The sequence below is a fragment of the Lipotes vexillifer genome, unplaced genomic scaffold (genome assembly GCF_000442215.2).
Source record: "Lipotes vexillifer unplaced genomic scaffold, Lipotes_vexillifer_v1.1 scaffold1261, whole genome shotgun sequence".
Classification (NCBI taxonomy): domain Eukaryota; kingdom Metazoa; phylum Chordata; class Mammalia; order Artiodactyla; family Lipotidae; genus Lipotes; species Lipotes vexillifer.
This window is the reverse complement of record NW_006796548.1, coordinates 669,246-683,645: the sequence shown is the minus strand read 5'-3', so window position 1 is coordinate 683,645 and position 14,400 is coordinate 669,246. Positions and strand designations below refer to the sequence as shown.

The 14,400-nt window shown below is 41.8% G+C and overlaps 1 protein-coding gene across 2 annotated transcripts in view; it reads right to left on the bottom strand.

The window, feature by feature from the left end:
* Positions 1–14,053, bottom strand: part of KHDRBS1 (KH RNA binding domain containing, signal transduction associated 1) — a 25,059-nt gene extending 11,006 nt beyond the window's left edge. For both annotated transcript variants that reach the window (XM_007468659.1, XM_007468660.1), the window contains exons 1-2: positions 13,378–14,053; positions 10–134 (exon numbers count right to left, since the gene is read on the bottom strand). In XM_007468659.1, coding sequence (XP_007468721.1) covers positions 10–134; positions 13,378–13,759 — 507 coding nt within the window. In that variant the 5' untranslated portion in view covers positions 13,760–14,053. The remainder of the gene's footprint in view (positions 1–9; positions 135–13,377) is intronic.
* Between the last annotated feature and the right edge of the window lie 347 nt (positions 14,054–14,400).

Sequence of the window (14,400 nt, the reverse complement as noted above, 5' to 3'; positions counted from 1 at the left end):
TTCCCTTACCTTGGGATACTGCTTGACAGGTATCAAAACCCTCTCCTTCAGCTTCATGTTCTTGTGAGAAAATAAATCCAAGTAATTCTCCTCATCGTCCTTTTTTGAATCCCCTTTCTGAATCTTCTCAATTTCTGAATAGGACAAACAGAATTTAATTTAGTTTTCTCTTTTAAATAAAGGCAAAATTCTGAGTCTGCTTAGCTTAAAGCAATAACACAGAGTACTGTGTAATGAGAAAGTACTAATTTCAAATGGAGACTGGGTGAAAGCACCAAAGCTAGATGAAGCTGACTAGGAAACCCAAAGCCTGCTTCTAATAAGAGCAGTTTGCTCTTCCACTTCTAGTGGAAACCTCTACAGAGACATTCAAATGTTCTTAACACAAAATGGATTTAGCAGTGAATTGGGGGAAAGGGGACAAACGAACTAAAAAAATTAAAATCTGCATCAAGAAAAAAGTACAAAGTCATATCTTAATGAAGAGACAAAGTCAATAATTTAAATACACAACCGAGAGTCCCATTAAAATTCTGTAACAGTAGTGCTTTGGATAGTAGTAATCCTTAAGAGTCTGAAAGAGCTGGTTTTTACTCTGCCACTCACCAGTTGTGTGAACTCTGAAAAGTTTTTTAATTGCTCTGAATTTTGGTTTCCTCATTGTAAAATGGAGGCAATATCTACCTCATGAGGTTATTATAAAGACAGAATAAAATAACATACGTAAACATGCTAATTAAAGCCCATTTCTTTCTTTCTTTTTTTTTTTCCTTTTGGCAGGTGGGATCTTAGTTCCCCGACCAGCAATCAAATCCCAGCCCCCTGCAGTGGAAGGGTGGAGTCTTAACCATGGGATCGCCAGGGAAGTCCCAAAAGCCCATTCCTCAGGAAGTGTTTTAATATATACTGAACACTATCTAGCCCAAATTCACTGTGCCCTAAAGGAAAAAAATGCACCAAGATAATTTCAATTCATGGGTTAAGACAGTTTCATCAGCTAGAACCTTAGCAACCAAAAAGATTTTCTATCATTAGGGAACTTCATTCACCCATCCATCCATTCATTCAGTGACTACAAGTGTTTGAGTGCTTCCTATGGAAAGGCACATGAAGGGACAGATACAGGTATGATCACTAACCACTATGGAAGACTTACTAAGAGCCAGGCACCTTGTCCTATAAAGTATATGAGAAACAACAGAACAAGTCAAACATGGTCCCAATCTCCACTATGTTTATATACTAGAGTTCCCAGTCTATGAAGTCAGCAATGAAGTATAGTTAAATGCTACAACAGGAGTACTAACAGAGATGGGGGCCGAGTATGGAGGCAATGAAGAGCAGCAACTAAAAGGTTACATACTACGGTCCACTGAGAACAACAACAACCAAAAAAATTATACTCCCTAAAATTAGTGGAACATTCTAACATAGAATGTTCTCCTTATATAACATTTCCACAGTGTTTCTTCTATAATTTTAAGGCAAGTGTTCTCAAACTTCATCAAATCACCTGGAGGGTTTGTTAAACTAGACTGCTGGGCTCCAATCCCAGTCTGGGACTGTATTAGGAGTTTGCATTTGTAACAAGTTAGCAGGTGATGCTGATATTGCTGCTCTAGGGATCACACTTTGAAAACCACCAGTTCTGTATAAAGACATACGACTTCAAACACATACTGCAAATCTAAACCTTTAACAATTAAAAAAAAAACAACTGTTTAGACTAAGTCCAGCTGTAAAGTACACGGATGAAGGAAAGTTACTGAGACTGACAGACTACACAGAGTTCAGAATTTCAAACTGAAGGCTTCTGTTTATTAAAAAGCCTAATTTCAGATGTTACACTCTTATAAGAATGGTAAATGACAGTGCTCTTTGCACTCCTATTTTTCATTGCTTGGAATAGAAAACAAATTTAACCTTACAATCAACAGACTAAATGCTTCTTCATTCAACACCTATTTGTTTACTGTTTCACTGGTAGTGTATCCTGACCCCACCCCTTCCCACTTACTGCTAATATTAACTTTTTGTAGTCTCTAGTTTTGAGCCTACCACCTCTGAACACACCTCTTGAGTTTCTGGGCTAGGAAACTGGGTACTCATTCCAAAGTCCACCGGAACAAAGATGCCACATTTCTAATCTGAAAACATCACTGAGGAGCTTCTAAATATGTGGAACAAATTACATACTTCATCTTAACTATGTCCCTCCGTGTGTCCTAATTGCTGCCATCTAGTTAGGCCCTTCAGCTGTACTTTATACCACTTTCCAGCAACTTTAATTGGTTAGAACAAGAAGATAAGACTCAAAGTCTGTTAATCAGTACTCCCATAGGAAGCAGGGATGCAAAAATTGAACCCAGTAGAAAGGTTTGTTTAATATCAATGTAATGTGCCCCGTGAATTTAAGACCTTTCTATAACATGGGTCCTTCTGCTATATTTTGAACTAGGCAGATCTTAATTAGAATCCCGTTGTCCACTTACCTCACCATTTAAAATATAATGTTAAAGCATTTTTAGAGAATTCAGAGAACAATGATTTAAGTAAAACAGAACTGAAAAGATAAAACAATCAGGGGGTTAGCCTAGAAAGCAAAATAAGAAGCAACTTGAGCCTTCAAGAAGGGTGGTCTTCCATGTTTGGAAGGGGAAGGACCAAATATTTATTAAATGCCTACAATGTATCAAACTCTATACAAATATTACCTCATTTATCCTAAAAAGTAACTCAGTGAAGTAGCTGGTACTATCCTCATTTTATAACTGAGGAAACAAAATCAGAGAAGTTAAATCTCTAAGTCACAAAGCTGTGAAAGTAGTAAGAGAGTAAGGATTAAAACCCAGGCTTTCTCTAACTTCAAACCTCATGCTTTTATTATTGCCTTTCAGTGAGGAGTTGTGGGGGGCACTTTAAGCAAAAAAGAGCTGATTCTGCAAAGTTTTGGGAAGTACTGCTTATACCCCCAGACATTGTCATGCAGCTAAAGACAACAAGAGGGCTCTGCGTGGGCCTCAGATGTTCAGCTGCCTGATCTTTCTTTTCTTTTTCAATTCTTTTTTCCCTCCGTTTTTCTTTTTCAATTTCTCTTCTTGGCCTCACTTCTTGTGGAGGGCTAAGGAGCAGGCTGTAATGGGAAGAAAAAAAAATCAAAGAGAAGCTTCCTAAAAATGCCTCACCCTCAGGCAAAAGTACTTTCTAGACAATCTTCTGACACCTCTTGAGTTTCTGGGCTAGGAAACTGGGTACTCATTCCAAAGTCCACCGGAACAAAGATGCCACATTTCTAATCTGAAAACATCACTGAGGAGCTTCTAAATATGTGGAACAAATTACATACTTCATCTTAACTATGTCCCTCCGTGTGTCCTAATTGCTGCCATCTAGTTAGGCCCTTCAGCTGTACTTTATACCACTTTCCAGCAACTTTAATTGGTTAGAACAAGAAGATAAGACTCAAAGTCTGTTAATCAGTACTCCCATAGGAAGCAGGGATGCAAAAATTGAACCCAGTAGAAAGGTTTGTTTAATATCAATGTAATGTGCCCCGTGAATTTAAGACCTTTCTATAACATGGGTCCTTCTGCTATATTTTGAACTAGGCAGATCTTAATTAGAATCCCGTTGTCCACTTACCTCACCATTTAAAATATAATGTTAAAGCATTTTTAGAGAATTCAGAGAACAATGATTTAAGTAAAACAGAACTGAAAAGATAAAACAATCAGGGGGTTAGCCTAGAAAGCAAAATAAGAAGCAACTTGAGCCTTCAAGAAGGGTGGTCTTCCATGTTTGGAAGGGGAAGGACCAAATATTTATTAAATGCCTACAATGTATCAAACTCTATACAAATATTACCTCATTTATCCTAAAAAGTAACTCAGTGAAGTAGCTGGTACTATCCTCATTTTATAACTGAGGAAACAAAATCAGAGAAGTTAAATCTCTAAGTCACAAAGCTGTGAAAGTAGTAAGAGAGTAAGGATTAAAACCCAGGCTTTCTCTAACTTCAAACCTCATGCTTTTATTATTGCCTTTCAGTGAGGAGTTGTGGGGGGCACTTTAAGCAAAAAAGAGCTGATTCTGCAAAGTTTTGGGAAGTACTGCTTATACCCCCAGACATTGTCATGCAGCTAAAGACAACAAGAGGGCTCTGCGTGGGCCTCAGATGTTCAGCTGCCTGATCTTTCTTTTCTTTTTCAATTCTTTTTTCCCTCCGTTTTTCTTTTTCAATTTCTCTTCTTGGCCTCACTTCTTGTGGAGGGCTAAGGAGCAGGCTGTAATGGGAAGAAAAAAAAATCAAAGAGAAGCTTCCTAAAAATGCCTCCCCCTCAGGCAAAAGTACTTTCTAGACAATCTTCTGAAATTGACTCCTTTTCTTTTTTTTTTTTTTTTAATTTATTTATTTACTTTCGGCTGTGTTGGGTCTTCATTTTTGTGCGAGGGCTTTCTCTAGTTGTGGCAAGCAGGGGCCACTCTTCATCGCGGTGCACGGGCCTCTCACTATCACGGCTTCTCTTGTTGCGGAGCACAGGCTCCAGACGCGCAGGCTCAGCAGTTGTGGCTCACGGGCCTAGTTGCTCCGCGGCATGTGGGATCTTCCCAGACCAGGGCTCAAACCCGTGTCCCCTGCATTAGGAGGCAGATTCTCAACCACTGCGCCACCAGGGAAGCCCTGAAATTGACTTCTTTAAAAGATCTTTGCTTGGTCCTCTGGAGACCCTGGATATCCCAAGAGTCAAAGAAAGAAAAGCTAAGGTGTAAACAACACAGAGAGGTGACCCATTTGCTTCAAAGTTAGATGCTGACAATAATCATATCTTACCGAGTGCCTTTTATGTGTCAGGAATTTTGTATTTATTGTTTCCCTTTGTCTTTATAACCAGGATTATCCCCACTTAACTAGTGAAGAAATCTTGTCCAAGATCACAAAATTAGTGACAGAGCAGGTATTTAAACCCAGGTTATTCCTTACGTCAGTCAGAGCAAATTCAACAAATCTCGTGGCTTTTCTTCTACTCTTTTACTATAACTTAACCTTTCCTTTTTTTGGTAGGTGTTATCACAACCAGAATGTTAGCTCCAAAGGATGAGAATTGTTTCTTAAATGTATGACTGAGAGGAAAGAACCTGAGTTTTGAAGCTAAACAGAACTAGGTTTGACTCCCAGCTCTGCTACATGCTTGCTGTGCGACCTTGGGCAAGTCATTAAACCTCATTTAGTCTTCCTTCTTACTTTTAAAAAGGAGGATTTTTTTTTAATGGAAGAAAGATTTAAGGAACACAAAACTGTTAATACAAGAGAAGTTTGAAAAAAATTATATACAGACTTTATCAACTGGACTGGCTTAACTAAAAAAGGCTATCATGTACATTCCATTAACTGAACATGTGATAAGAAGCAAGACAAGCAAGATTTTCTGACTAAGATATCCAGAGATAGTGCTTCTAGGAGGGCAAGATTCATAGGATATCTGCTCCAAAAGGTCAGGTGTCATGCCCTCCTCCAGACTATCAATGTATTTGGTTCATACATCTAACGACAGCACATCTTCCCCTGCTATGAACAATTTCTGGACCCTTGCCATTATTAAACTATCTGCAATTTATAGTACAGTGTCTAATAGACAACAGACATCTATAAACATTTACCAAATTAAAGAAATGTACCATTAACACCCCCTAACTTCCCTTAACGACTCATATAACTTCATCATTCCCAAATTTATAGTTCTTTGCCCTGTATCTTTTCTGTTGGTAAATCCTTTTGGAATCACAAATCCAGTAAGTTCATTAATTTTGTATAAAACCACTCCATTCTTTTCATTTTTCAAATTATTTATTATTTAAAGCAAGAGCACTGAGCTATATAGGTTCTTAATCTTGTTTGGGGTCATGAGCCCCTACAGACTAGCTCCCCGGAAAAAGATACCAACACAGTATTTCACACACAGTGTTGACTAAGGGTGGGTACTGGCTCAAAAAAATCCCTCAAAGCCGGAGTTAAGAGCACTCTAAGGGGCTCAATTCCCACATTCCAGGATAGCGGCAAACTCTATTATGGCATATCGACCATAGTCTCCCAAATCTCTTAGGGTACAACTTAAGAGTTTAAGGCTTTTTTTCTCTTAAAAACAAAACAAAACAACAAACCACTTTATTTTGAGATAATTGTAGATTTATATGCAGTTGTCAGAAATATGAGATCTCGTATATCCTTCACCCACTATTCTCCATAACATTTTGCATATCTATAATATCATAACCAGAAAATTCACATTAATACAACCTTACTGACTTTACTCAGATCTCACCAGTTTTGCATGTACTTATGTGTGTGTGTGTGTGTTTGCTTAGTTCTATGCAATTTAATCATGTGACCACCACCACAGTCTCAGTACAGAACAGTTCCACCACAAAGATCCCTCATGCTACCCTTTTATAGCCACAGTCACCTCCTTTCCTCTCTCCCCAACACTGGCAACCACTAATGTTCTCCATCTCTATTATTTTATCTTTTCAAGAATGTTAAACTAATGGAATTGTACAGTGTGTAACCTTTTGAGATTGGGTTTTTCATTCAGCATAATTCTCTTGAGGGAATTCCCTGGAGGTCCAGTGGTTAGGACCTGGCACTTTCACTGCCAGGGCCCGGATTCAATCCCTGGTCAGGGAACTAAGATCCTGAAAGCCGTGTGGCCTGACCAAAAAAAAAAATCTCTTGAGATCCATCCAAGTTGCTGCATTTATCAATAGTTCATTTCTTTTTCTTGTTGAGTAGTATTCCATGGTATAGATGTACCACAGCTAAACTCATCAATTGGAGACATACGGGTTATTTCCAGTTTTTTGGCTACTATGAATAAAGCTGCTATGAACATTCACGTACAGGTTTCATATGAACATTTTTCTGGGATAAATGCCCAAGAGTACAACTGCTGAGTACTACGGTAAACACGTTTAGTTTTGTTAAAAACTACTTTATCACAGACCTATGCATGCTAACGATATTTTACTTAATTTTGCTAGTATTATGTTCCATAAAAACAGTATTGTAGGGCTTCCCTGGTGGCACAGTGGTTAAGAATCCGCCTGCCAATGCAGGGGACACAGGTTCAAGCCCTGGTCCAGGAAGATCCCACATGCCGCGGAGCAACTAAGCCCGTGTGCCACAACTACTGAGCCTGCGCTGTAGAGCCCACGTGCCACAACTACTGAAGCCCACAAGCCACAACTACTGAGCCTGCGTGCCTAGAGTCCATGCTCTGCAACAAGAGAAGCCACCACAATGAGAAGCCTGTGCACTGCAGTTAAGAGGCGCCCCCGCTCGCCGCAACTAGAGAAAGCCCACGTGCAGCCACAAAGACCCAACACAGCCAAAAATAAATAAACTAAACTAAGAAAGAAAAAAAAAAACCGTATTGTACCGTAGGTATGTAGGCTTATGGGATTGACTTTTTCACCTAACATTAGATTTCCAAGATTTCTCCATGTTGTGGCATTCAGCTATAGTTTTCATTTTCACTGCTGTATTATGTTATTTTGAAAATCTCACAGTATCCAATCAATGGTGAAACAAAGTACACTATTTTATGAGTGAGACATTCACGGGCAAAAGTTTCTTTGAGTATATTCCTAGGAATAACCTTGCTCAATTTAAAGAATTTGAATGTTCAGCTTTCAAAGGAAATGCCAAACTGTTATCCAAAGTGGTTGTACCGATTCACACTTCTACCAGCACTGTTCCTTCTAATCCACATCCCCTCAAGCACTAAGTCTTGTTTGACTTCATTTCTGTCAATGTAGCAGGTTTTCATTATTTTCCTGTCTCCAAAATTTTTTTTCTCATTTATCTTCATTTACTCTTTTAGCTACTTAAAAATTTTTATTGAAGTACAGTACATTTACAAAGTTGTGTTTAATTTCTGCTGTATAGCAAAGTGACTCAGTTATACACATATATATTCTTTTTCATATTCTTTTCCATTATGGCTTATCACAGGATATTGAATATAGTTCCCAGTGCTATACAGTACAATCCCTTGTTGTTTCTCTCTTTTAGCTACTTTATATTCAATATGTCAAGTTGAAAAAAATAAATCCAGTTTGGAATTAGTTTGAAAAATGCAAAAAACCAACATGTTAATTTAAAAGTTGTCATTTTTATAAGATTAGTTCCTCCTCCCACCAGGACATGGCATATTTCTTTTTATTCACATCTTCGTTTACCACTTTCAATAAAATTTTAAGTCGACAATATGTGATCACAATATTCCTCATCTGTAATATTGACATAAAAATTCTTCCTGCCTCATAGAATGGCCATGAAGATGGAATTAATGAGTACCACAGGTCATGGCACATGTTATATGCTCTACAAAGGTTACAGATTGTTATTGTTTGTTATGAATATTCACATACATTTTGAATTGATTTTTATTGCCTATCCCAAAGTTTTTGCTATTCTAAAAAATGAGATCATTTTGTCAATTCTTTTCTAATTGGCTACTGCTTCTACATCAGAAAGCTACTGATTTATACATCTTTACCTTGTAATCATCCACATCACTCACCATTTTCCTAGGTAAACAACCATGAAGTTGTTGCAAATAATGATAAATTCTGCCTCTTTCTTTCCTAATATTTATACTTATACCTACACAGTCATCCCTTGGTGTCCCAGGACCAAACTCCCATACCAAGATCCAAGGGTGTTCAAGTCCCTTATATAAAATGACATAGCACTTGCATATAACCTACGCACATCCTCTTGTATACTTTAAATCATCTCTAGATTACTTATAATGTCTAATACAATGTAAATGCTATGTCAATAGTTGTAAATACAATGTAAACCAGCGCAAAGCCAATTCAAGTTTTGCTTTTAGGAAATTTTGGAATCCCTCCCACCCCCCAGTATTTCTGATTCATTGTTGGTTGAATCCACATATATGGAGAACCCGTGGATATGAAGAGCCATACTTGGTCTATAGTTCCTTTGCAATTCCACTTTCTGGTTTTAATAGGTCTTGCTAGCTCTGTAGAATGGAATGGGGACATCTAGGTGTATTTCCATAGTATACTGTAAATAAAATAAAGAAATATACTATTTTGAAATTTCAATAGATTTTTGTCTGGAAATATTCTGCACTGAGGGTTTTTTTTTTTTGGCTGCTCCACTGCGTGCGGGATCTTAGCCTTGACCAGGGGTCGAACCCATGCCCCTTGCAGTGGAAACATGGAGTCTTAACCACTGGACTGCCAGGGAAGTCCCTGCACTGAATGCTTTTGGAAGATGAATTTCTGCGTATCTTTTCAAGATCATCTGGGGATTGTTAATCAACTGAAAATGTTTACTTATTCCTGAGTCATTTACACTAACTTGTATTTTCCTAGTTATAAAAAGTAGAAAAAGAACACTGATATACATAAAAACATCTTATGTTTATTATGTAAATATTTAACACAAATAATATGATAAATTATTTTTGTTTCAGAAAACAAGTATGGGTACCCTGAGAGTCTTTGTATGTCTGCAAACGCATTTAATTGTCATCGTGGTTGAAGATCAATTTGGCTAATATAGAAATCTATATTCAAAATCGAAATCCCTCAGAATTGTGTTAATTTTCCATCATGCAATGAGGATGAATATTCATTTATCAAATATTTAGTAAGAGGCCACTCTGTGCAGCACTCTTAAAGGAACAGAAGATACAGCCATGAACAAAACAGACAAAAGACCCCTGCCCTGGTAGAGCTGACATTCTAGTCATAAAGAAGCGGCAGCCAACAAGCAAACACATTAACTACAACATATGGTGCGTCAGATGTTGCTAAGTGAAAAATAATATAAAGCTGGGAAAAGGTACAGGGAGGGCTATGTGGCTGGAAAAGAAGAGTGGTCTGGGTCTTGTAGCACCTCTTGGGAAACAGGCAGAGTTGCCTGGAGGAGTCACAGTCCTCAGTGCTAGGCTCTGCTCTCCGGGTTTCCTCCTCCTTCTTTGTCTTGCCTTGTGATCTTCACTGCCCTGTTGGCTAGGACTTTGATGTGTTCAGAAAATCTGGAAACAGATTTTCTTTGAATATTTTAGCACAAAATTTATTTTTATTTTTTTGAGTACAATTTGTTGCAGGGGGGGGCAAAGAGGGTTAGGTGTGAGGATCCAGACTCAGACTGACTTCAAATCCTCCATATGCTGCTTACTAATTTTGTTACCTTAGGCAAATGATTTAATCTGTTTGCCTTGGTTTCCTCATGTGTAGAAGTAAGAATAATAAGAGTAACTTCCTCATAGTATTGTTATGAAGACTAAACATTTGATGTAAAGTGCTCAGGCCAGTGTCCAGCATCCAGTATAGTGTTAGCTGTATTTTTCTTACCTGTATCCTTATCTGAGCTTAAATACTATTATTCCGTCTTCTCAATCTCACTTTCTCACAATTGGTTGACTTTACTACAACCACTTTTCCAGATCATTCAAAAATATCTTAAAATAAATCAACTGTATTTCAATTTTAAAAAATATCTTCAAAGCCAGGTCCAACATATATCAAGACTTATCCATGCCAAAAAATATTCACATACCCCAAGTTAGTTTTCTCAATGAGCCAGCATTACCTCAATCCCATTTCTCCAATTAACATTCAATTTGGTTAAAGGAAAAAGACATAAAAAAAGCCCAAGTTTAGAAGATGTGGCACATATATACAATGGAATATATTACTCAGCCATAAAAAGAAATGAAATTGAGTTATATGTAGTGAGGTGGATGGACCTAGAATCTGTCACACAGAGTGAAATAAGTTAGAAAAACAAATACCGTATGCTAACACATATACATGGAATCTAAAAAAAAAAATTGGTCCTGAAGAACCTAGGGGCAGGACAGGAATAAAGATGCAGACGTACACGTAGACAGTGGACTTAAGGACACGGGGAGGGGGAAGGGTAAGCTGGGACAACATGAGGGTGGCACTGACATATATACACTACCAAATGTAAAACAGATAGCTAGTGGGAAGCAGCTGAATAGCACAGGGAGATCAGCTCGGTGCTTTGTGACCACCTAGAGGGGTGGGATAGGGAGGGTGGGAGGGAGACGCAAGAGGGAGGGGACATGGGGATATAGGTATATGTACAGCTGATTCACTTTGTTATACAGCAGCAACTAACACAACAATGTAAATGTAAAGTAAGTACACTCCAATAAAGATGTTAAAAATAATAATAAAAGGTGTGAAGAGTGGGGGGAAAAAAGCACCCAAGTTTAAAAAATGAAAGAAGGGTGAAAATCGGAAGTAACTTTTAAGGATCAATAGTTTTTGATGGCTATCCTAAGAAACCATCTTTTACTAAAAAGACGAGCACCATACTGGACACCTGATGTGCTCAGAAAGGCAAAAAAAGCTTGCATTTTCATACCTTACTCAGTACCACGAATTTACAACTAGGAGAAAACTGGTGACATGTTATTATCTAATGATTACAGGTCAAAGGGAACTGTGCTGGTGCTTTTTACACAACATTTAATCCTCACAACTCACCATCCCACTTTACAGATGAGGTTACTGAGCTTCAGAAAGTTTCCCGAGAGTAGGTGACTAGTCAAGAGTTAGAATTTCAAACCCAAGCTAACACCTTAAAGTTCTAAAGTTCGTTATTTTATTCTCATTTAATATGGACTGATTAAAGACAGGAGGAAATAAATATAAGACCCAGTCAACCTATACCATTTAGTCTGACGTTCCTGAATCTGCATGTACTTGCTTTCAAACACCTGGTGTTTGCTATATGCGACAATATGAAAAATATAAAGATTTAAAAGCATTCCTTGGGGCTTCCCTGGTGGCTCAGTGGTTAAGAGTCTGCCTGCCGATGCAGGGGACACAGGTTCGTGCCCCGGTCCAGGAAGATCCCACATGCCGCGGAGCGGCTGGGCCCATGAGCCATGGCCGCTGAGCCTGCGCGTCCGGAGCCTGTGCTCCGCAACGGGAGAGGCCACAACAGTGAGAGGCCCGCGTACCGCAAAACAAACGAACAAACAAACAAAAAGCATTCCTTGCCCTCAAAGAGCTTGCCAGAAGAACACAATGAACACAATGAACAGTAATGTTTCAAACAATCTGACTGCTGTTATTAGAACAGCAAAGTACAGAGTTGAAAATGTAAGCAGTTTACCTAATTCTTGACCACCTCAGGCTTTGTTTACTGTGTTTAAAAGTAAAGACCTCTAACCAACGGTGGGAGACAGAGAACAAAGGGAGAGAAATGATATTTTCATAACGGACGTGACCATTATATCAACCCTGCCAAAGAGTCCAACTACTCATTCAGTGTTGGAATGTTGAGAATTTTTATTTGCTTAATAAAATTTAGGTATCATAAGATACACTTATTAAAACGTTTTAACTAGGAGAGCAAAACAGACGGCTTTAGGGAGAAATCAAGGCGACTAGGTGATGGCCAGTTTTGAGCGAAAAAGGAGCGCTAGTCTACACACAGAGAACAAAGACTACTATTCCTAATCTATTTCAGGACTGAAGCAAAAAAAGGGGGGGAGACCATCCAACTTCTTTCAATTTTTTCTCATCTTACTGGGAATGTCATGGAAACCATCCTTAATCTCCCTGTATCATCCCCTTTCACTGTCTCTAGGTTTGTTTTTCCCTTCTCCAATGACGAGCACGCGTTGTAAAATAAAGGGATCCAACCGTCTGGCTCTACAAGCAACTGACCATCTTATCGGCCGAAGTCGGCAATCTGATTCGGAAAACCTCAAGCTCCGATTCCCACAGGTTGCTCCTGCCTCCGAGCAACTCAAGCTCCAGTTACCGCGAAGTCCGACCCGGCCCCGGCGGCCGCGGCGCGCTGGACAGGGCACCCCAGCCTCACCCCATCTCACCTCGGCCCTCCCTCCCTCCCTCCCGGCTCAGGCTGCCTTCACCTCCTACACCCTCAGTTGAGACGCCGACCGCCACCCGCGATCAAAAAGCTTCCCCTTTCGGGGAAGCGGGAAACGAAGGTTCATTTCTGGAAGAATCTGAGCACTCGGAGCGCGGGGCAGCTGCATGAGGTGGGAGGGGGAAGGGTCGGCAAGGGGGCGGGGAGCGCGGCACTATCCATCAAAATCTTTGCGCTAAGAGATCGCCAAGTCCCCTTCGGGCCCCCACTGCAGCCTAGGAATTCTCCCTCGCACCCTGGACCGGAATGCGAGTTGTAGAATCTAGGGTCCCGAAGACGAGGACGAGATAAGGGGAGTCCACGACTGCCTGGGTCCCCAGGGGGCGGTAAGGGAGAGGAACAAAGCCGCTACCACCCATGACCCCGGGTGGCCGGGCGACCCACAGGGACCCCGGAGGCGCCCTTACCTGCCGTCAGCAACTGCATGGCGTGAGTGAAGGACGGGTCGAGCGAGTCCTTCTCGGCCATGAGTTCGGGCAGGTACTTGTTCTCCGGCTCCATCTTGACCGAGGCAGTGGCTGAGGGGGGCAGCAGCGGGGTCGGCGCTGGACCGCCCACAGTCGCGTCGGGACCCGTGGCCGAGGGCGGCAGCAGCGGCGGCGGCTGCGTGGCGGGCGAGGCCCGGGCGCCCCCCCGGGACCCCCCTCCGCCTCCCCGGGACCGGTGAGGCAGCGGCGGCTGCCGAGACGGCGCCTGACGCACCGAGGGGTGGGCACCTGAGGGGTCCATGGAGCCGCTGCGGCCCGAGGACCGGCTCATGCGCGCGGCGGGGTCGTCCCGGCGCTGCATTGTGGAGGATATGCGATCGAGGGATCGAGGAAACGACGCGGCAGCGGCAGAGGCCCGAGCGACGGTTGGCGAAGGTGGGAGAGCGGGAGCGACGGCGACCGAAGCCGACCCGAGCGACCCAGCGAAAGAGAGCACCGGAAATGAAGCGGCGCGCGTGCGCAGCCAGTACCGGCACCGCCCTTGGGTTTCTCCGCGGAGAACAAAGTCCCTGGTCGGGCCACGGCGCCTGCGCACCGCCGCGGAGCCCGAAGAAGTCGCCTCCCCGCTCCCCTTTTTCCTCCGAGCCCGCCAGGCCGGAGCCTTGTGCGCGTGCGCGGGTGTCCGCGGGCTCCGTTAGTTTCTTTTCCTCGTGACTCGGCGCTAGAGGGACACGTGTCTCCCCCCACTTATGGCCGAGAGCGCGGAGGGGGCGGGGCTGTGGAATGTCTTTGTCTGCGCGCGGGCCCGCGGCTTGTGGGGCGGGAGACCTGATGCTCGCGGGGCCACGCCTCCTCCAACGGCTGAGCTGTGGAATTCAATGGGGTGGGGGAGGGGGGACGGGAGAGGGGTCACTGAAGTATGGAAATGAAAGGGGACCCGCCTGGGGGACTCGGGAGCGGAAGGAGAGAGAATTGGGGCTGTTTGGGCAGCAAGAGAGGAGG